Consider the following 23,028-nt stretch of genomic DNA (forward strand, 5'->3'; position numbering starts at 1 on the left):
CAGGGCTTTACAAAAAGCAGCAAGTCGGGGAGGGGCAGTGATGAGTGTGCAAGCATCTAATTGGGAGGTTACTGTGGCCTTTAACATAATTGACTGGTGCTGGGAGTTGTAAAAACTTAATTTCTGTTTTAGTCGTCATTAGGCATGGGGTGAACTTGTAACTTGGGGGTTCAGGTCTGTTGGGTAATAACCTGAGACACTGGTCTTGCTAGGGGTTAGCTTAGAGACTGGTTTTGTTGGGGGGAGTGACTTGGAAACTAAGGGTAGGTACAGGCCTGTTAGTTTACCTGAGTTCAAACTTAGGTCAGGTTCTCTAACATAGAGTCAGAACTTAAAAGATTTGGCCTCTTAAAGTCACCAGAAATACAGTTCCTTATGTTGTAGTGACCCCCACAACCAAAAATTATTTTTGTTGCTACTTCATAATTGTAATTTTGCTATTGTTATGATTCATAAGTATCTATGTTTTCTGATGGTCTTAAGTGACCCTTGTGAAAGGGTCATCTGACCCTCAAAGGGATCGAGACCTACAGGTTGAGAACCACTGCTCTACAAAAACACAAATTTTGGCCACACTCAGCTTGTCTTTATGATGTATATAGCCTGAACTCATGAGAACTTCTCTCAGGTAGTTTCTCTTCACTCTCAGGGTATAAATTGTCGCTCTGAATAAAGCTGACTATTGCATGAGACTTTCGTCCACTGCATTTATTGGCTCCATTCTCCCAGGTCCCCCTGCTTCTAGAGAGGTGACAGTTATGAAATGACAATTCTCACACCCAAGTTAATATACCCAGAAATCCTTACAAGATTAAATCATATACCCTGAACAGACTGGGTTTCCAACAAAATTATAAAGCTATCCTAACAAAAATAACTCCCCAAAGCCCCTGGAACAAAGGCAGTTTTCTCTAAGCCCATGTTTTCAAATAGGTAAGAGACGGTGTAAACAAACATGGCCACACCAAGACTGGTGAACACACAGAAGTCTTACAAAAACCAAAGATCACCTCCCGGAGAGAGTTCGCTGCATCCTGTGGTGAAGTCAACTCCCGTCTCATCAGATGTGGAACTGATTCAATCCTTAAACTGGCCGTTTCTTACTTATGTGGATCATTCCTTCCACAATGTAGTCTTGACATAGATCAATGTTTCTTTCCACAGCCCCCTTCTATTGATCTGGATAATGGAGGGTTCTCTGTGTGAACTTGCCTGAAGCTCTAGTCTTTGTACAAGAGGGACCATACGAGGACTGCCAAGGCATCATAGCTTGGTGTAGGCGTGCAGGCCTCAAATAGTTACCAGCCTGATACAGTTCAAGAATATTTTGTATATGAATAGTAAACGATTTGGTTTTGATTGGGGTCTAAAGTATTGTCACATAGCCCAGGCTGGACCCAAACTCTTGACCCTCCTGCTCAGTCTAAGTACTAGGATTACGCCATGCCTGTCTAGAGTGAAATGTATTTGAAAACAGGGTTTTAGACCTGCCAGTAGGCTGCCCCTGCATCCTTCACTTCTGAATGACAGGAGAGAACGGCACCACCCACCTCCAGTGCACAGTCAGGCGTTTGGACTGAGGGTGTCTTTCCTTCACGTCATTAATCACTTTCATGTCCTCTTCATCCAGCAGCCAACTGAGCATCCCCAGCCTGGTGAGGCTGGGCAGTCGGGACACACACTGACCCAGAGCCTTGACGGTGCTGGCCTGAACTTGGATGCATTCTGGGATATGCCTGGAGATGTCCAGATTTTGCAGGTTTGGCAGGTTGTCCAGGGCTTGAAAGAAATTCCTGTAGCCTTCCTCAGTAATCTTGTGATTCAGTGTGAGGTCTAAGTTCTCCAGATTTTGGAAGCCTCCACTGGTTGCTCCCTTGGCTGGAAAGAAAGCAACCCAAACCATTTATGAAGACGAAGTGCAGTGAAGATTGGAGCAAAGCTTACAAGGCTGTTTGTCACTAACCTTGCACCCACACCGATGAAAGTGGAGATGACTCAGCATCGTTTCCCACAGGAGACTCCACTACACAGCCCTCGATGGCCTACAGCTCACTTAGACAGCTGAGGCTGGTCTAGAACTCACATCTGCCTACCCCTGACTTCTGACAGTTGTGGTTAAAGGCGTGTGTCACAATGCTTAGCTTTATACATGTTTTAAAGAGTGTTCTCTAAAAACCCTAAACAGCTGCCCCATTGATAGGGAACAAGGCCAGACTGCAAGGGTCAAGCAGAAAGCAGGAAGTTGAGCACAGGGAATTTTGTCTGTCTGTATTTACAGGAAATATGCCTTGCAGAAACAGGTTACTGTACAAGAAATGGAGAAATTGTGGGAACAGTGTCTACCCTTTGGCAGAGAATATAATACAGTAAAATAATACGTATATTAAATATAAATAGAAAAATTAATGGCTTGGGTTTTTATCTTAAATTTTCTGTACATGTGTGTGTGTGTGTGTGTGTGTGTGTGTGTGTGTGTGTGTGTGTGTGTGTGGAGTACCATGCATATGTAGATGTGGGTGTTTGTGGAGACCAGATGTTAATGGTGGATCTCCTCTTAGTTGCTCTCCACTATAGAGAATATCTTGAATCTGTATGGATGTGGCACCTGTCAATAATAAATCTGATGGCCTATGGTTTAGAGAAGAAATAGGAGGTGGAACAGCCTGAAGGCAGAAAGGATTCTGGGATAGTGTGAGGTGGGAGAGTCATACGGGGAACAGTAACAAGCCAGACGACGGTACCTGAGAACAGATAACCAGGCACTTGGCAGAGTGTAGATCACAATAAATGGTTATATTTTGTTATGGTCTACTCCAGGAAGAGCCTAGCTGTATGGCCAAAATATTTATAAATATATTTTGAATCTGAGTTTTATTTCTGGTTGCATGGGACTGGGAGGGAGAGCCAGGCATAACCTCTACACTGCACCTTACTTTTTGAGACCAGTTTTCACTGAACCTGGAGCTCAGGCTTTCACTGTTTTTGTCTGGTTAGTAAGTTCCAGATTGTCCTGCCGTCGCCTCCATTGTGTCTCCTCTTTTGGATGCTCACTTCATATCGCACTGAGAGCTTCATCGCATAGACTGGAAGCACTTTACAGAGGAAGCCATCTCTGCAGCCTCAGATTTGTATCAGGTATTATTTTGGGGATTTGTTTGTTTGTTTGTTTGTTTGTTTGTTCTGAGACAAGACCTCCTGTAGCACGTACTGGCTCCTAGCTTACTGTGTGGCCAAGGATGATGACCTGGATGATGAGGATCCTTTGCTTCTACCTCCTGAGTTCTGGGCTTACAGATGTGTACAATTATAACCACCAGGCCTGTTTGTATGTTGTGCTAAGGATGAAGCCCAGACCTTCATGCATGTTAGGCAAGCATTTCACCAGTTGAGCTCCTTCCTAGGGTCAGCTTTTAAGTCTAACTGTGTACTTGTGGAAGAGACTCACCTTTAACTTTGGTACATAGATTAAAAGGCAGGAAAAAGACATAAAAATGATACCAGGCACCTATCCTAATATACAAGAAGTGAGAACATAAGGCAAGAGGTGTCACCGCAGGTAAAGGGCACTGGCCACCAGAAAGATCTTACCACTCTGCGTGTGCCTCACTTGAAGATGTAAAAGCAAAGTAGGCCCTGAGAGCCATTAACTGATTATTTATTTGGGAATTGAGCACGGGCTTCCAGCATGGGTGATGGTCTGGATTCTCATTCTGGTTTAGTTGAACTCAGATAAAATCCCTAAGTCTGTGACCTGGAGACTCTCGTTCAGCTTGTACTGCAGATTTTACAGCTTCACATGGACACATACTGTAAATACTCAGCTAATAGAATGAGTACCCTGCCAGGTTCGTGAATCACCAAGTATCATACAGACCTGACCGGACTGTGGTGCAGGGGTAAAACACTGGCCTAGAGCGTGAGGCACTGGGGTTCAGTCCCCAGCACTGGGAAAACGAGACCACAGACTGGATGCTTCTATAGTGCCCCAAAGAGGCTGTTGACTTTCCCAGTCTGACCAGGATGAACCTGAGTGTGCGGAAGGGCATGAGAGGAAGCAGCAGGAAGGAGGAAAGGAGGAAGTCAGCCGAGCGGATGTTTATGTAGACACTTGAAGCAGGCGGCTCCAACGATTCTCCTAGTTTCTGCCCAAGGGGAACCCCTTCACACTCACCAATTTCCAGCACACTGTCATCATCCAATGTCTCTGCAAAGACGAGAACTCGGAGACAGGGAAGCTGCAGACACCGCCGGACAATCGGTTTGGCCACTTGGTGGATCCCATCCCCAGTGGGAAGGTGCAGTTCCTCCAGGTTCCTGAGAGAACCCAGAGCCTGGGCTGTGGGAGACACAAGGAAGCCATCCTTGGGAGTTGCTCCATCCTGAGAACCAATGACTTACACACTCTGTAGTGTAGGAGGCAACACCTAGCTGAGGCCCTCCTCATCCCCGTCCTGTCCAAGGGCAGGAGAAGGGGCCAGCACAGAGCAGCTCCCTGCTGCCCTCTAACACTGCTTCCTCCATCCTCCCCCAACCTGTCCGTTCACCCCATCTCTCCATTTCCACTTCCTCTCTCACAGCCGGGCTTCCTCTGGCTGCAACTCACTCTACTGACTCCATAAAGCCTTCATCCCACCCTTCTTTACGATCCCAGCCCCTGCCAGCACCCCAGTGATTTCACACTGAGGAGACCCACGCTAGGCACTAAAATGTGGTCCACCACTGTGACGGTCCTCCTTCCCAAGTGCACTCTTGCTCAACAGGACATTCTGTAGATCATGTGATCATTAAGTTTACTTCTGAAGCCCCATAGAAACTATTTTGAAAACTTTCTGTCATGGAGCAATATTCGAGATTTATCTTTTGCTTTCCTGGTTTCCGTTTTTGAATGAACCATGACTCCACAGACTTTTTTTTTTTTTTAAGGAAAGAGTATTTAGAAACCAAGTCCAGGGATTTTGGGCAGTTGACACAGTGCTTGCTTCATGTGCTCGAGACCCTTGGCGAAGGGATGGTCTCTCATGCGCTATGTGGAAGCTCCCCCGGTCAACAAAAAGCCGATGGCCTATTAGCAAAAGGCAGGAAGTAAAAGGTGGGAGTTCTGGGAGGGAGATTGGAGCTCCGAGAGGTTGTCAGAAGTGGCAGATTATTCTTGGACTCTGAGGAAGTCAGACGCATGAAACTGAAGAGGTGTAACTAACCGTATAGAAGAGATAGAATAGTTTAAATCAGTTATAAAAGTTACGAACTAGTCAGGGAACAAGCCAAGGCCTGAGGACCAGGCATTCATTCATAAATAAATAAGTCGTTATTTGGAAACTGGGGTGCAGGTGGAAAAGCCCAAGTTACACCCAGATTTCATACCCATGTTCCTGACCTGCACACATGTACACAGGGACAAACACACTAAATAACTGAGCCTTGGTTTTGCTCCATTGTTTTGATAAAAGCAAAGCAAGATGGGTAGCCAGCAGTTCCACCGAGCCAACTATTAAAACTCGGGGAGTTTCTTGTTCTTGTCATATCTACTTAAACCAGCAAAACTGGATATAAAATTTCAGTTTCAGTATGTGCTGACAGTAGTTATATTAGTATGCACAGGATATAAGTTTCATTTAGTTGGGTTAAATGATTTATTTGGGGCTTTTAAAAAACAAGAGTCTCACTCTACAGCCCAGGCTGGTCTGGTATTCATAATTCCACTGCAGCTTCCTCCTGGTGCTGAGATCAAAGGCAAGTGCCACACTCCTGGGTTCTTATCTTCCCAGTGCTGAGATCATGGTCACCATTCCTGGGCTCTAAGTGATCTTTTCCAAGTGGGTGACTTAAGACATCTACCCACTGAAAGAAATTATCCTAGCTCCGTGTACAGAAAACAAAACTGTTTCCAATAGAAAAGAAATGAGCAGTTGAACACTGGTGTCCGTTACTAGTAAAGTGCTCTCTGGTCTCTTCCATGACTGTCCTGAGAGACACCTGTATATACAAACCTAGATTTCTACATGTGTTTATATGCATATGGATATTTTGTGAAATAATAAACAGTGAATTTGCACCAAGATTTCCAATTTTTGGTTCTGTCTTTCTTGCTGACATTTGAAAAGCTACTTAACTTATATCTGTACATAGCGTGTGTGTGTGTGTGTGTGTGTGTGTGTGTGTGTGTGTGTGTGTGTGTGTGCGTGCATGTGTGTTTGTATAAGTGTAGCATGGGATGGATTTAGGGGTTTAGAGATCAGGGGACAGCATTGGAAGTGGTTTCTTTCTCCTCCCATCATATGGGTCCCAGAGACCCAACTCAGGTGGCCAGCCTTGGACCCAACTCAGGTGGCCAGCCTTGGACCCAACTCAGGTGGTCAGCCTTGGTGCTGGACCTCTTATATGTTGAGCTGTCTCCCAGGCCTTTTCCAGACAAATTTATTTACAATTTTGGCAGACCTCTGTGAGGACATCCTCAAATTCACTTTGTGACTATATATATATATATATGTATATATATATATATGTATATATATATATATATATATATACATACTCACTTTTTTAAAAGAAAAAGAAAAAATAATTCACTTCATTAAGGATTCATTCAAAGCAATTCTTTGGCTTCCTTATGTCTGAGACAGACCAGTCTCCCATTTGAATATTTATAATTTTCTTTCCCAGTAGTGGGGAAGCTTGACTCTCTCTTACAGTCGGTGTGCATTTTACATAGTGAACCTGAGTCACATGACAGTGGCCTTCTTAGAGTCTGATGTTGTCTCTGGTGCTTTTCCAGCACCTCCAAGACCAAAGCAAAAGCCACTCAGTAGCTGTCTCCACAGAAGAGAAGAAAAGGGAGGAAGGCCAAGCCTCTCTTGCTTCCTAGACAAAAGTCTTGGAATTATTATGAAGGCAGAGTTCTGTACCCAATATCACCACTGTCTCCTTTCCCCTGCTAGCATTTTCCATGAAAGCACATTCTTTTTCTTTTCTTTTTTTTTTAAAGTGAGTTTCTTTTCTTTTTTAAACTTATTTATTTAATGTATATGAACACACTGTTGCTGTCTCCAGGCACACCAGAAGAGGGCACCAGATCCCATTTCAGATGGTTGTGAGCCACCATGTGGTTGCTGGGAATTGAACTCAGGACCTCTGGAAGAGCAGTCAGTGCTCTTAACCACTGAGCCATCTCTCCAGCCCGCACATTCTTTTTCTAAACATTTTTAAGTCAAAAATATATGAAGTCATTATCTTCAATATTGTTTATCATAGATTAGTTTTCTTAACATAAATAGAAATCTTAATATGTATTCTGAAAACTTTGAAAGAAAAGGATGTAGCGTTTTTAGAATGGACGCCCAATAACAAAGTTACACAGTGCTACCATCAACAGGGGGTGAGAGTGAGCATCACCTCAATGTTCTAAAGTCCAGCATAGCTGGTGCATGACCCTTGCTGGGCATCAGCACATCCCACCAATCACAGGTCCAAGTTTTAACAATCCCGTGTGTGCTAACCATGTACAGAATCTCCTCCCCCTCATTATTCCCAGAAGAACACAATGTAACATCGTTTTCCAAACAAGGCATTAGATATTGTAAGCAATGGAGAGATGATTTAAAGTGTGTAGAGGATGTGTGGGGCAGGGGCAAACTTTATTGCACTGTTTTATATCATATCATAAAAGATCTCCTAGTGCTTACAGCAGCAGCAGACCCTGGACCCAACTGTCATAGATGTCAAGGGACAACAGTGCACAGCTTGCTTTATTGTGGGCTCACAGGAAGAGGAAGAGGAGGAGGAGGAGGAGGAGGAGGAGGAAGAGGAGGAGGATAAAGAATACTATTTTATAAACCTACCAAACTTTTCTGATGTTTCCTTATCTGGGAATTGTTGGTTTCTAAGATTCAATATCTTCAAAGAAGCAAAATTTGACAAAATGTTGACTAGAAAAGAAAAAATAAAGTTGAGTTAGGTCAGACACAGTTCCTATGACACTGAGTATTTAAAAATGGTGGAAGGTGATATAGTATTCAGACTGTGACCCAGGGGAGGAGACGACTCCAAAAATGGAACACGTAACCTGTAGTTTATGTGTAAATTGTACTTTACTAACTGTAGCTCATCCATTGGTGTGAGAGCCTCGCTGAGGATCTGGTGTCCTCACAGTTCCTATGACATCAGTGGCATCTAATTCCTGAGTATTTAGTGACTTTGTGCACAGGAGCATCTGTACAGTTCTTACCAAAGGGCACGGCTTCAAAGCATCGCCCAGAAAACTCAATCTCTCTGAGTTTCTTGCAGGAAGCAAGCGCAGCCATGAGAGACTCACAATTCGAAAGGAAATCACATTTCAGGTGGAAATCATGCAGATTTGGAGAGTTCTGAATCAATTTAACTGGAAAAGAGGAAGGATGTTTAGGAATTAAAGAAGGCCACAAATTCCTGTCAAAGGTGAACCCTCAATCCATGAGCTGCAGCCACACTGGTTAAACAGGCAGTGACACAATATCTAGAGGTCAACTACACTGGGCTTATGCTCTGCTTCTGCAACTCGCTACTGAGCAGATGACCTGGGACAAGTTCCTGCCCATCTCTGGATCAGGTTTCTGCTTCGTATTTCACCTTCAGTGTCAGCATTGTAACACCTCTGTGTTTGCACACCACACTGTACAGAGTAACATCAAAGGGAGAACGACTCTGAAGCACAACTTCAAAATGCTTTTAATTAAATTATTTATTCGTTGAGTGTGTGTGTGTGTGTGTGTGTGTGTGTGTGTGTGTGTGTACACAGGAAAACACAAAAGTGCCATTACACATATATGTTGATCAGAGGACAGCTCTTTGGGGAAATCTGTTTTATCCTTTTGCCATGGGATCCCACAGATCCAACCTCAGTTATTGATTGGACTTGGCAGTCACTGAGGAATCTTCTTGGTCAGAAAAGTTTTGATTGGTTGGTTGGTTTTTGCTTCTGTAGGTCATGGAAGTGTGGAAATCACATAGGTAGGCTGGCTCTAAAGCTCTGACAGTCCTTGGGCATCCTCCCAAGTGCTGGGATTACAGGCAGGAGCCACCATGACCTACTCTAGTGACTTTGTGGTATGTAAACCTACCATGTCAGTCCCCAGCTTACATTTCTTCAGTGTTCAGTGTTTTAAAAACTAGGACCTGGGGTTGGGGATTTAGCTCAGTGGTAGAGCACTTGCCTAGCAAACGCAAGGCCCTGGTTTTGGTCCCCAGCTCCGAAAAAAAGAACCAAAAAAAAAAAAAAAAAAAAAAAAAAAACTAGGACCTGATGGTACTTTAGTCATTTTGCTGAATGACATGCTCTAGAAAGATGGCTGCACAGCTGTCTGTGAACAGGAGTTAGGGTGGGAGAAACAGAGAAAAGGTCCAGGCTGCTCCCAGTCGGATCCCTTCTCCCTGAGCAGGCGGATCTGCATGTGTGGCTAACACGGCAGCAGAAGAGAACGCCTCACACTGCTGTGGAGAGGAAGGGCTCAGAGTGCACAGCTCAGGCTGCGCAGTCAGATCTGCTGTTTGAAGAGACATTTTCACAAATGGATAGACCTGAGCCGTCAAGGTTCCCCCAGTTGAAGATCAGCAATGGTCATCGCGCTCTCTCTCACACAGTGAGTCTGAGGACTGAGCTAGCATCTGTGAAGGGGTCAGATCAGTTCCTGACACGTTAAAGACTCGAGTTACAGATAAATCTCTGCCCTCCTGAAGATTAAGAGCACCAATCCCTTCGCTTCCCATGGACACAGTTCACGATGTCAGGCCCAGAGACGCTTTAACTGACGATGATTGATGGCTCTAACAATTACTAGACAAGTGGCTTTTCCATCTCACATGTGAACTGGAGATCCAAGCACCGTCCTTACCTAGTTTGGAGAGGTCAGACTCCGTGGAGGTGTGGATGGATAACTTCTCCATGTGATGGAGGTTTGGGAACTCTCCCGGAAGGACTGAGAGCATGTCCTGTGTGCCATCTAGTCTCACAGACAGTTCTTTCAGGCCCAGGAACTTGTCCAAGTTATGGAAGAGCTGATCTGGAAAGCAGTGCATAGTTTCCATCACTCAAGAGCTCCAAGTGCAAGTTCTCAAGGTGCTGTGATCGTCGGCCATATTCATGCTCTCAAGATGGAGCTTCTCTGACATCCTAACATCTGTGTAGAAGCACATCCATGAAGACACTGCCAGCTGCAGCATCTGCTGATCATGGAGGGACTCTAGGGGAAGCCCTGTGCTGTTCTCTGGGCTCACAAAATAAATAAGACATCCCCACAACCAACCGTGCGGAACACCTGACTTTGCACATGCAAAAGCACACACAGCTGGATTCCTGCTTCCAACTCGTAAAAGGTAAAATGTTGGATTAAAGACACATGTACAAGCTAAATCTATAGAACTCTTACAAGAAAACTGATAACGTCAGGATCTTGAACTTTACAGTGGATCCTTAGATATGCTATAAAAAGCAGTAGCAAAAAAAAGAGATACATTAGATCTCATAAAAATTAACAATTATTCATGTATCCGCATAAAGAAGTGAAATGACAACATATAGAATGGGAGAAAAAGTTTTTCAAACAATGTGTCCGATAAAGGTTTTGATGGATTTATTTTTGTCAAGCTGGGGATGGGCCTTGTACACGGTAGGCAAATGCCTTCCCAGTGAGATACCTCACCTATAACCTAAGAGTTTATTGCCCACAATATGCAAATAACTCCTACAGCAGAACAATTTTGTTTTGCTTGAGAAAGAGTCTCACTCGTTGGTCGAGAACTCATTATATAGAGTTGGCCTTAGATTCATGACAATCCTTCTACCTCAGCCTCGGGAGTGTCAAGATTACAAGTACAACCCGCCATGCATCATCAAATCTTTCACATTACAAATTTGAAAACACATCCCTTGAAAACAAAAAAGCCATTATGAGCAGTTGAGGATATGTTCAGTCTCCTTCAGTCACCGGAAGAATGTAAATCCCAGCCACAGGAGAGAACACTGAATGGCTAGTATATGTTTATGAGAAGGCAAAGAGAAGGGAAAATAAACGCAAGCAGATGCAGAAAAGGAAGAGACCTGCACGCTGTTGGTGGGGAGGTGGAATGGAGCAACCAGCATGGAATACCCTTGGGAAGGTCCTTTAAGGTTAAATGTAGGGGGAGGTGCTGATAGTAAGGTCTGGTTCCCTAATTGGTTCTTGATTTGGTCAATAAAGTAGGTGGGAGACAATTGCTGGGAGAAGGGTGAAGTTGGGACTTCCAGGTCCCAGGAGGGAAAGCAGACACAGGGAAAGAGACAGGCGCTTTTTGCCAGGCTTTGGAATGAGAAGATGCAACAACCCTGTAAGATTTTGGGGTAGTTGGAATCAGCAGCCTCCGCCAGTGTCTGATATAGGCTGGCTGATAAGGCCAGGGAAGGAGATCCTGCACCCAGCTATTGTGTTATCTGGCACGTTCTAAGACAATAAAGCCGTTTGAATATTTTTCTTCCACAGAGCAAAGGTGGGCAGAGATAGAGAGAAGCGGGTTCATTGATGGCGGCTTGGTGAAGCTAAGCCAGGGGGCACTGGGAGCGTGCTTGCAGAAAGGGATAGGCTATAGCTGACTGTTGGGGGAGCTAAACTGAGAGGATTGGGCAAGTGGGGTGTGGGACCAGTGGCAACTGATCTCAGAGCTAGGCTGGAAGCAAGGGCTGCTGCCCCGGGAAAAGCAAAGCGGTAGCGTGTTTTTAAAATTGCATGCAACAGTTAAACTCAAAGAAGATGCCGAGGGTCACAGATGTCACCCCAATGACTGGGAGGATGAGGAAGGAGGGGTACCATGGGAAGGCCAGCCTATGTTACAAAATTCCACAGCCTAGGCTATAAAATGAGACCCTGGCTCAAAGCATTAGAATGGCCATAGGAACAAGCAGGTCTGTTACTCCTAGATCTATATCCAAACCAGCTGACGGCAGGAATCAAGCGGGCACTTGTAACACAAGTAATCACTATACCATTCTTCATAACACGCAGAAGATGGGAACATCCAGTGTTCATAGTGAGTGAAATGATGAACCAAATGCAGAAGCACAGCCCACCCCGCCTCCTCAGCTCTCTCAGAGGACAAAGATGGGAACAGACACTTCTCCAAAACAGTGATGTGTATGCACACGACGGGATATTACTGACTCTGGAAGTCCCCATCCTCTCACCGGTACCTCCTGAGTGCTCAGACCGTGCACATGTATAACCAGGCAAACTTTTATGCAGTGCTGGGACTTGAACACAGAGCTTTGTACAATCTACCCATCAAAAGAACATCCCTGGTCCTGCCTGATCTCTATCACATGAGATAAACATTTTTAAATCTGTGGGATGGTATTTATTATCAGAGTCAAAAATATTTTTTATTTTCTCAGAGACTAGATGTTGGAGCACGCTTGCAATCTGGCACTCAGGAAGTGGCATCAGGAGGCTCAGGCAGTTCAGTTAATGGCTGAAGACACAATGAATTCAAAGCCAGACTAAGCTACACAAGACCCTCTCCTAAGAGTGACATATGGCACCGGGATATGGCTCTGTGAGGAAAAGCACTTGTCCCAAGCCTACCAACCTCATTTTAATCCCAAAGATTCATTATGGAAGGGAAGAATGGCATTGCTGAGGTTGCTCATGCCCATACCTATGCTATGGAATGGTCATGTGCTCATGTGCACATCTGCGCGCGCACACACACACACACACACAAATGTAAAACACACTCAAGTAAGAAAAAATTAAAACACACAACTGTAGACAAGAAAAGCATTCCTAAGCATGAAACAAAGACAAAAGCTAGCCTAGTTATAATTATGAAATAAAAATCCAAACATTTACATTGTTATCAAAACGTATAAATAACATATAAAAACATATACATAAACAAACTTGATGAAAATCAGATAAAGTCTGTAATAAGGCCATCACATATTATTCAAGGAAAGACAAAACAAATAGATATTTTTCCTAGTTGGTTTCTGTCAACTTGAAACAAGTCAGAGATATCAGGGAAGAGGATCCTAAATTTAGAATGACCGTACGAAAGTCTGAATTTTTTTTTTTTGATTAACGATTGATGAGGGAGGGTCCTGCACAGTGGGGATGAGAGTGCCAACCCTGGTCAGGGGGTTGGTAGTTGAATAAGAAGGCAGTTATTCCAAGGAAATAAATAACCTTGGGAAAGGAAGCTACACTCCCCTTTGGTCTTGTCACCAGTTCCTGCCATGAAATAATTCAATGATGGACTGTGTGACCTGGGAATTGTAAGGTATGATAAACACTTTTAGCCCCAAGTTGCTTCTGGTCAGAATGTTTTATTACAGCAACAGAAACATAAGGAAGACTATATTGTTCTCACTTTTTCATTCCTTTTCTAGAGAAGCTAAACCCCCTCTTCCTTCTGACAACCAGAGTGGGGATAATTCTCCAGCATCATCTTACACACAGTCCACCATTTACTAATAGCAAATAATTTAAGTGCCCTTAAAAGCTCCTCAAGCAAAGATGTTAGCGAACTTTGTGTGAAATGTGTGAAAGTCAGTCTATGATTCAGGGCCTTATATTGAATTGTACACTGCTGCAAACAGTGTTTAGATATGAAAGTGTTTAGATCTCTCGTATCAAGGCACAGATATGTAGAGATGAAACTGAGAAGTTTATTCATCTAAGCTAAGAATGAGAAAACAGTGTCAAGCAGAATGGTTATGGGAGTATACTTGAAAATACCTGGAATCTGGCTTGTTCCTGAGACCTCAAGAGACTGCAGGGCAGGCAGGGTGAGAAGCAGCTCCTGTTCTGCTCTGCTGAGCTCCAGCCTGGACATGGAACACTTGGTGACAGAGGTCTTATTCAGCTCCAGAGCTGGGCGGATGCTTTCAAGAAAGCCACTGCTGTTGAATAAATGGAACTCAATACTCTGTGAGGCTGAGAAGACTTCCATTAGGACATGGAGCAGAGCCTGGTCTGCCGGACCCATGTTGTTCACTCCAACTTCCAGCCTAGGGATCTTGTAAGGCTTGGGGGACAGTTTCCAATAGCCACTACTAATATTTAGTGGATCCTGATATTTCATATCATCATAGTTCTTTATTATGTTTTCCTTTTCAGCTAAATTTCTCTGGCATTCACTCATAGGTTGAAAGGCAAAGGCATAGTCCTGATCTATAGTTGGTGGCTGTATTTTTTCAAAAGATTTGTCCATGAGAGAAAAATCAATTCTCTGTACCCTGTTATTCCCATTAAATAAGACCTGAATACTCTTCAATAGTAACAGGGTTTCTGGGTGGTCCCAAAAGTACTGTAAATTCAGTACTTTCAAATCCAGTGTCCTCCCTTGAAGGAACTGCAAAATAACTGGAGAGCATGCAGCAACTGTGTTGCTTTGATAAGCAAAGTTTAGGGCAATGTTCAGTAAACGTTCTGAAATGAACAAAGAGAAAGATTCAGGAGACAGCTGCAACAGCCCTCTAAGACACTGACTCCACAGCAAAGTTTCTGGATGGAGCTTCATGTAATCCTCATTTTCAGACGTGTTCTCCGGGGACTCTTTCTCATCCACCAACTGAAGCAAATGAGATATAACTTTTGGCCCTGCCTTTGATGAAGGGTGGTTGGAGACATACCTCAAAAAAGTGTGGTAGATGCTCATGGCCTTCAGAGGTGAGTTAATTTGTCTCAAATAATACAGTCCCAGATCTTGGTCTTCTTGACTATCTGACCCCAGGAGTTCTGAGAGCCTCATGGCAGCAAGAAACTCTTGGAACAGAGGACTTAAAAACCGGTAGACTGGTCTCAGCCTCTGGGCGGTGAATTTGCTCATCAAGCAGGTGCTGAGCTCTTCGTCTTCATCAACTCCTGCCTCTATGAGGTCATCACTACTGAACTCAAAGCTCGATGAGAAAAGCCCTGTCAAGGCCAGATGCCCACAGGAGGACACGGTGGCCTGGAGAGGCCCGGCTGTAGCTTTGTGCTTTAAGAACAGGTATTGCATGTAGGACTTGAAAATGGTCACATCCTGAAAGGGCTGGTCAGATGGATTTTGAAGCCAGTCAGCGCATACTCCTGCCACAAAGAGGGGGGTTTTGTGAATTCCCTGTAAATATTCATGAAATCCAAAGTAATTTATAAATCTTCGCACACGAATTATGTCATGTGAGAAGATCTTCTTTAATATATAGACAGTATTATAAAAGGGAAACTCTTTGATCTGTAGAACTGTCTCTAGATATGGGCGGATGTCCCTGACCCTGTTGGTATGGACGGCCATCAGTAAGCAGGTCCGTGACAAGTAGTTTTTGGTAATCAGTGTGTCTAGGGCTTGGGGGAGGGAGTCCATCCCACTGTAGTCATCCAACAGAAACAGGACCTGGTGTTGTAAGTGCTGGATGCCGCTGCTCAGGCTCACTTCACTGATGCATCCTCCTGCCTCTAGGAGCTGGGCACAGATGATGTCGGCCAGTCCCTGGTCTGCTCTGATGGAACGAAGGGAGAGGTAGAAGACCAGCTGGAACCTGTTCAACAGGGGACAGCATCCTGATGCCCAGAGGAAAGCTATCCTCTTCAGGAAGGTGGTCTTCCCACTGCCAGCTTCCCCCTCCACACACATGACAGAGCTAAGATTGGCGAAGACCTCGGGGATTGTCAGGGCCACTTGCACTGGCCGGCTGACGTGCTTTGAAATGAGGAACACCTCGCAGCCGAGCAAGTGGTCAGTGCCGAGGCTGGAATACGCCTCGGGCAGGTTCATGTGTCGGAAACTGGCTTTGGTGTAGGTGCCTCTCAGCTGCTCACTCAGACTCCTGGCCTCTTGACACCACTGGGCTTCACTCTGACCCAAGTCTGCGGAGGGAAGAGAGGTACAGGTAGGTATACTTCAAATCTGTCTTATGGCTTTGCTTGTCAGCTAAGGGGACCCTCCTCCACTTCACATGACACCTCCCAGACCTTTTCACAGTATCAGAATGATGTCCAAGCCTCCTCCTTGACCTGGGGAATTGGGCAGTATTCTTAAGAACACTCTGTCACCCTAGTCTCACTTCTAAGCTCTCAGGAGGCCTGCTTGCTGTGTGGTGCCTTTAATGCTGGCTGGTCTGGGTGTGGCACAGGGTGTCTGTTATTCATCCTGCATTCACTCTCAGGAAGTCCCAGGACTGATCACTCCCTATCCACAGTTCCCTTCATCTGAGCTCTCTCCTCTCTAGAGGTTCCCTGGACAACCACGAATACACTTTCCTTTCAAATCCTGTGTACAAATACCCATAATCCCATGGTACTCTCTAGTTCTTACCCGCTACAGAAGAATGAACTGCCACTCCATCCTCATGGTTGCTTTCACTTGTGGTTTCCTTTGAAAGATAAATCATATATTACGTCAAAACTTGGTTTTAAATTAAGTTTGGACTCTATGTTATCATTGAGAACCAACATCTCCTCAAAACACCCTACACTCAATGCTGATTGAAGGGAGAGTGCTCCACACACTAAAGGGTTAACCTCAGACATCTGCAAGAGTGTGTTCCTGGATGGTACCATGCATCCTCTCTATAGGGAGCTCTTGTGGCTATTTAAAATTGTATCATCTATAACCAGAATAGTCCTGAAAGACCGTTAAGCACTGCCTTCACCCTTAGTCATTAGTTAAATCTCCTAACATGCATATGTCAGACACTGGGATGGATGCAGAAGGAATTATTACACACACACACACACACACACACACACACACACACACACACACTTGTTTTGAGTAAGAGAGAGTAGCACGTAGTATAGGCTGGCCTGGAATTCCCTATGTAGCCCAGGGTAAGACTTCATCCTCCTTTCTCCATTTCCCGACTGAAATGAGCCTCTATGCACACACTTTTTCCCTTTTCTTTTTCTGGGACTCCAAACATCTTACTACAGCTAGTTTTATTCAGAGTTGAAGGTCTTGTGTCTATTAGGGGGATGTCTTGTAGCTCAGCTTCACCCCCTGCACTTGCGACACCAACTACAGTCTGACAAAGGGTGATAACTAAAATTTATAAACAACTCAAGAAACTAGACATCAACACACCAAATAAACAAATCAAAATGGGAATATAGAGAATTCTAGACAGAGAAACCCCTACAGGCCTAAAAGCATCTAAGGAAATACTCAACATCTTTAGCAACCAGGGGAATGCAAATCTAAATGACACTGAGATTCCATTTTACAGCCCCGAGAATGACTAAGATCAAAAACTCATGTAGCAGCTCATACTGTTGAGGGTGTAGAGCAAGGGGAACACTTCTCCATTGCTGATGTGAATGCAGACTTGTACAGTTCACTTGGGAAACCACTTTGGCAGTTTCTCAGAATATTGGAAATAGATCTACCTCGAAATCCTACTATAGCACTCCTGGGCTGGGCATATAGCCCAAGAATGGTCCATGCTACCACAAGGACACTTGCTCAACTATGTTCATAGCTGCTTCATCCATAATGGCCAGAAACTGGAAACAACCTAGATCTCACCCAATAGAAGGATGGATGAAGCTAATGCGGTACATTTACACAATGGTATATTGCTTAGCTATTCAAAACAATGACATCATCATGAAATTTGCAGACAAATGGATGGAACTAGAAAAGATCGTCCTGAGTGAAGTAACCCAGACATGGCATGCACTTACTTGTAAGTTGACATTAGTCATAAAGTAAGGAACAACCATGCTAAAATCCACAGACCCAAGGAAGCTAAATAAGAAGGAAGGCTCAAGTAGGGTTTTGTGAATCTTACTGAGAAGGGAAAACAGAACAGAGGTCATGAGTGGATGAGGGGAGGGGACTAAGTGGGCGTGGGAGTGGGAATGGGAGCAGGAGGGATCAGGTGGGAGAGGACAAAGGGAGAGAGTACTGGAAGAGATAACGTCAATGGAAGTGACATCTCTGGGATGAGCTAGAAACCTACGGCAAAGGAAACTCCCAGGAATCCATGCAGGGGACCCCAGCTAAGACTCCTAGCAGTGGGAGATATGAAGCCTGAACTGGCCCTCTCCTGTAATGAAGCAAGACTTCCAACAGAGAGACTGGGGACACCAACCCAGCTACAAATCTTCAAACTACAATTTGTCCTGCCTACACGATGTGCGGGGGTAAAGATGGCGTGGAAATTTAAGGAGTGCTCAACAAGTGACTGCGCCATCTTGAAACCCATACCATGAGAGAAAGCCCACCATGACATTGTTAACAATATTAGGCTATACTTGCAAACAGGAGCCTAGCATAACTGTCATCAAAGAAACTTCATCCAGCATGAGGTGGAAACAACTGCAGAGGCCCACAGCTAAACACTAGGGAAAGCTTGGGGAATCCTGTGGAGGAGACGGAGGAAGGATTGAAGGAGCCTAAGGAGACAAGGTTAGTGAAGAAAACCTACAGAATCCATGAATCTGGGCTCATACGGGCTCACAGAGACTGACCTGCCAACCAGACAGCATGAATGTGTCCTCGGCACATATGTTACAGAGGTCTAGCTTGGTCTTCATGTGAGACAACGAACAGCAGGAGGAAGCATCATCTCTGACTCGGTTGCGTGCCTATGGGACCCATTCCCCATATTGGGCTCCCGGGCCAGCCTCAAAAGGAGAAGATATACCAAGTCCTCCTGCAACCCAATGTGCCAAGGCTGGTTGATATTCATGGGAGGCCTAGCTTTTTCTCTGAAGAGAAACAAAAGAGGAGTAGATTGGGGGGTAGAGGAGTGGGGCAAGAAGATGAGGGAGGGGAAACCAGCCAATTCAGGCTCCATCAATTAATTAATGGAAATAAAAATTCAAAATACAAGAGATTTACCAAGTCAACGAGGGCCGCTAAGCTCTTTTGTTTTCCTTTATTCCTTCATTTTTGTTTGTGGGCTTTGTTGTTGTTGCTGTTGTTGTTGTTCTGTTGTTTGAGGTGCTGTCTTATACTATTGTCCATGCTAATGTTGAACTCCTAAGAATTCTCCTGCCTCAGCTTCGAGACTGCTGTTTTCCAGGCATGAGTCACCATGTCGTTCTCTGTTCTATGGCATGAGAACCAGCACACCTATCCTTATGACAATATGAGGTGACTGTGTCACCAGTGAATTGGTAGATTGTATTACGAGAAACCTGCAGTGCTTAGAATGTCATCCGAGTTCCTGACTTTGCTTCCCGGTTGCTTTCCTTAAAGATGTACACGTGCAGACCAGGGATGTGGCCCAGTCATAGAGTCCTTGCCTAGCATGCACGAGACCTTGGGTTTGAGCTCCTCGATTGCAGTAAAGAACAGAAACAAATAGGAATGGTGGCACACACTCATAATCCCAGCAATTGGAAGGTTGAAGCAGGAGGATAACAAATTCCCAGAGAGTCTGGAATTTGTTCAAAGTCAGCCTGAGCTACACAGTGAGAACCTGTCCTAAACAAAATGAAGCTTGCCTTGCCCATCTCAAAAGAAGTAAGAAGTCAAGCCCACTGCCCTCCAGAGATTGCAGATGGGGTCCAGGTAGCCTGGATCTTGATCAGGAATGAGGCTGAAGGAATTTCACCAACAGAATTCATACAGGAGAAGGGGTGGAGTGTGTGTTTCATGGAGCTCTCATTCACTGTGAAGCCCCTGTCTGCACACAACACTTGAGAGTGCTTCTTAGATACTTGTAGAATTTCCTTAAGCACGATACATTTACAGATGGCAAGTGCTGTTCACAACAGTGTCTGATCACATGGTTATGTGCTGCTGAGTTAGAAGTGAGGAGTGTTCATTACCATGGCTTCTGGACGTGCACAGTGGCTCTGAAGGGCTGGAATCACTTCTGCAGAGGACTTCAGGGTTTGAAGAAATACACAGCTATGCAGAGGAGAGAAAAGTCATAAAATGGTTCTGTGCAGTTATGTGTTTTCATTAGCTCTTTAGAAAACATGAAGATTCAGGCCAAGAATGAAGTAGAAAGCTGACATTTGCAGTGATTCTGTCAGTGTTGCGCTGTGTGAACATTCAGTCTGTGGCTTTCAATAATGTAACCAATGTGGTTTGTAAACTATTGGTAAGGATATTTGGGGAATGTGTTGGGGTGAGAACAGAGTTACTGTCTGTCCATGATCCAGCTAAGATGAGCTGAAAGACTAAAAATAGCAACCAACACTTGGGAGCAGGGACAAGATCACTAGGGCCTGCTGAATCCTGCTCAGCTCCAGGTTCCAGGAGAGATCCTTTCTCAAGGGAACAAAATGCGGACTTAAAGAAAAGGATCCTCTCCGTTTCCCTTTGGCCTGTATGGGGTACATGCATTGCACATACTTGCACACGCAAACACACATTACCCAAATAAAACAAAGTCAAAATACTTTCTGAGTCAATATTGAGAAAACTCCATACATTCTTGGAAAGAGAACAAAACACAGTAAAAATTACCTAAACAATCTACATAACATATAATTTAATTAGGAATAATATGTTATATGGTCAGAGTGTCAAACAAACACAAGATTCAAGTGTGCCAACAACATAGAATCTATGTCAAGTATAAAAACCCAGATATCACACAATTAAATTAAATTTAAGTTATCATATCCAGGGCTTGGAGATGGCACACTGGGCAAGTGCTTGCTGGATGAACATGAAGAACTGAGTTTAAATTTCCAGAACTTATGTAAAAAGCTAGGCAATGGGCACAGTGACTTTAATCTTAGTGCTGGAAAGGGAGAGATGGGAAGATCCCAGGGGCTTCCTAGAGATCCATTCAAGTCTGATAGTGAAGCTCCAGGGTTAGTGAGAGACCCTGTCTCACAAAACAAGTCAGAACCACAGCTCTATGGCTGAACACACAATGCACGTTGCTCTCGGGATCAAGAGGGATCAAGCTGAAACTGACTTTTTCCCTGCTGCCTGCCTTTCCCATTTCTAGAAGAGGCTTTGCAGTCTGCTGAGGAGGAAGGGTCACGGGCAGTATTACCCATCCTACAACATCTTCAAGTCGGGCTTGAAACCCCATAAGAACAACAATACCAACTAACCAGAGCTTCCAGGGACTAAACCCTACCTGAAGACTATACATGGACTGACCCTGGGCTCCAACTGCATTTGTAGCAGAGAATAGTCTTGTTGAGGCATCAGTGGAAGGGGAAACCCTTGGTCCTGCCAAGGTTGGACCCTCAGTGCAGGGCAATGTCGGAGGGTGGTTAGGGGGGTGAATGGGGGGGAACACCCATATGGGGGAGGGGGAGGGGGAGGGGGAGGGGGAGGAGAGGGAATGGGGGCTTATGAACAGGAAACTGGGAAAGGGAGTAACATTTGAAATGTAAATAAAAAATATACCTAATAAAAATTTTTTAAGGGGTTGGGGATTTAGCTCAGTGGTAGAGCGCTTGCCTAGCAAGCGCAAGGCCCTGGGTTCGGTCCCCAGCTCCGAAAAAAAGAAAAAAAAATTTTTTTTAAAAATGTGTTTGCTCTGGAGGAGAAATGCTTTAGATTTTTAATCTGGACTTAAAGGGCTGATAATAAAAGACAAAATCTGTTATGTTTGTATTTTCTAATTGTGACTGAACGTGTAATCCTAGATACGTATTGAAAAATCAAGCACACAGTCTATACTTGTGGGATAACCACTAGTCTTTCTTTGTTCTGTGAAACCTGTATAAAGACACAATCTGATTGCTAGTCAGAGCTGGGAGAATCCCGACCACCTCACCTGATTCACTCCCCTTTCCCCTTCTCTGACTCCTTATCTCCTCTGTGGGCCACCCTGATCACTGCTGGGGCAGCCCCTCACCCGTTCCCACCACTCTCCTGGCAATCAGGGAAGGAGGGGTGAAGTGCTCTAAAACACTGCTTGCTGAACAGTAAGACCATCACACTCAGCCTCTCTTGTCTGTGGTTACTGGAACCAGAGCACACAAGGTCGGGCCAACCTCTCCCCAGAAGGAGGAACATGACTGAGATCTGTCACTAGCTGTGCTGTCTCTAAAGAAAACCTGGGTGTGGTGGAGCAAGCCTGGAATCCAGCACTTGGGAGGGGAAGGCAGTAGGATTAAGTGATTAACGTCATCCTAAACATTGAGTTTGAGGCCATCCTGGGTTATGTGAGACCATGTCTTAAGGACCCCTCTTTCAGCACCCCTCACCGGACAAGAAGAGGAGGGAAGCCAGGTGTTATGATAGCACATGCCTGTGCTTTAGTATTCATGAGACTGAGACAGGAGCAGGTGAGTTCAAGCAAAATCTGAGCTATAGAGCAAATCAAGACCAGTTACTTAGTAACACCTTTCTTTCTTTCTTTCTTTCTTTCTTTCTTTCTTTCTTTCTTTCTTTCTTTCTTTCTTTCTTTTTTGAAACAAAGTTTCTCTGTGTAACCCTAGCTGTCCTGGAACTCAGTTTGTACACATATTAAAATCTTGTCTCTCTCTTACATACACACACACACACACACACACACACACACACACACACACACACACAGAGCAGAAAAAGAATAAAATGGGATAAATAACAAAAGAGCAGGCAAAGCTAAAGGTGAATGTGTGTGTATGACTGTGACTGTGTATCTCTGTCTGTATGTATGCATCTGTGTGTTTGTCTATGTGTTTGTGTGTCTCTCTCTGTATCTGTGTGTCTACCTGTGTCTATGTGTATGTGTTTCTGTGTGGGTGTCTCTGTCTCTGTGCGTGTGTGTGTGTGTGTGTGTGTGTGTGTGTGTGTAAATCATGACCATATTTACCCCTGGATGAGGACCAGCATCGACTATGACCTGGTGATGTCCATAGGGGTCTTCTAAAGCATTGAGGGACATTTATTTCCTGACAGTGCTTAGCTCATAGGCCCCTTTATTGTTATTATCCTTTAAACCAGATATGTAAATATTTAGTTACTCATAACAACATGCTGGTTTGTAACTCAAACAAATTTCCGTTGATAGATTTTAGACCAAGTGTTAAATACAACCACTGCTGGCAACCATCATCAAAGTTAGATGGTAATATTCTACTTACTTATTTAAGTGGAGAATAAGCCTTGCTATGTAGAACTGGACTGGTCTGC

The 23,028-nt window shown here is 44.4% G+C and overlaps 1 protein-coding gene across 11 annotated transcripts in view; it reads right to left on the bottom strand.

The window, feature by feature from the left end:
• Positions 1 to 687: 687 nt before the first annotated feature.
• Positions 688 to 23,028, bottom strand: part of Naip6 (NLR family, apoptosis inhibitory protein 6) — a 51,665-nt gene continuing 29,324 nt past the window's right edge. For 10 of the 11 annotated variants that reach the window (XM_008760697.4, XM_017591176.3, XM_008760695.4 and 7 more), the window contains 8 exons: positions 19,761 to 19,842; positions 16,297 to 16,354; positions 13,737 to 15,848; positions 9,864 to 10,031; positions 8,222 to 8,374; positions 7,836 to 7,922; positions 4,172 to 4,336; positions 694 to 1,878 (listed from right to left, as the gene is read on the bottom strand). In XM_008760697.4, the coding sequence (XP_008758919.1) occupies positions 1,514 to 1,878; positions 4,172 to 4,336; positions 7,836 to 7,922; positions 8,222 to 8,374; positions 9,864 to 10,031; positions 13,737 to 15,848; positions 16,297 to 16,354; positions 19,761 to 19,842 (3,190 nt within the window). In that variant the 3' untranslated portion in view covers positions 694 to 1,513. Of the gene's footprint in view, positions 1,879 to 4,171; positions 4,337 to 7,835; positions 7,923 to 8,221; positions 8,375 to 9,863; positions 10,032 to 13,736; positions 15,849 to 16,296; positions 16,355 to 19,760; positions 19,843 to 23,028 lie in introns of all 11 variants that reach the window. The other variant, NM_138824.1, reaches the window with a different exon arrangement.

The sequence above is a fragment of the Rattus norvegicus genome, chromosome 2 (genome assembly GCF_036323735.1).
Source record: "Rattus norvegicus strain BN/NHsdMcwi chromosome 2, GRCr8, whole genome shotgun sequence".
NCBI classification, from domain to species: domain Eukaryota; kingdom Metazoa; phylum Chordata; class Mammalia; order Rodentia; family Muridae; genus Rattus; species Rattus norvegicus.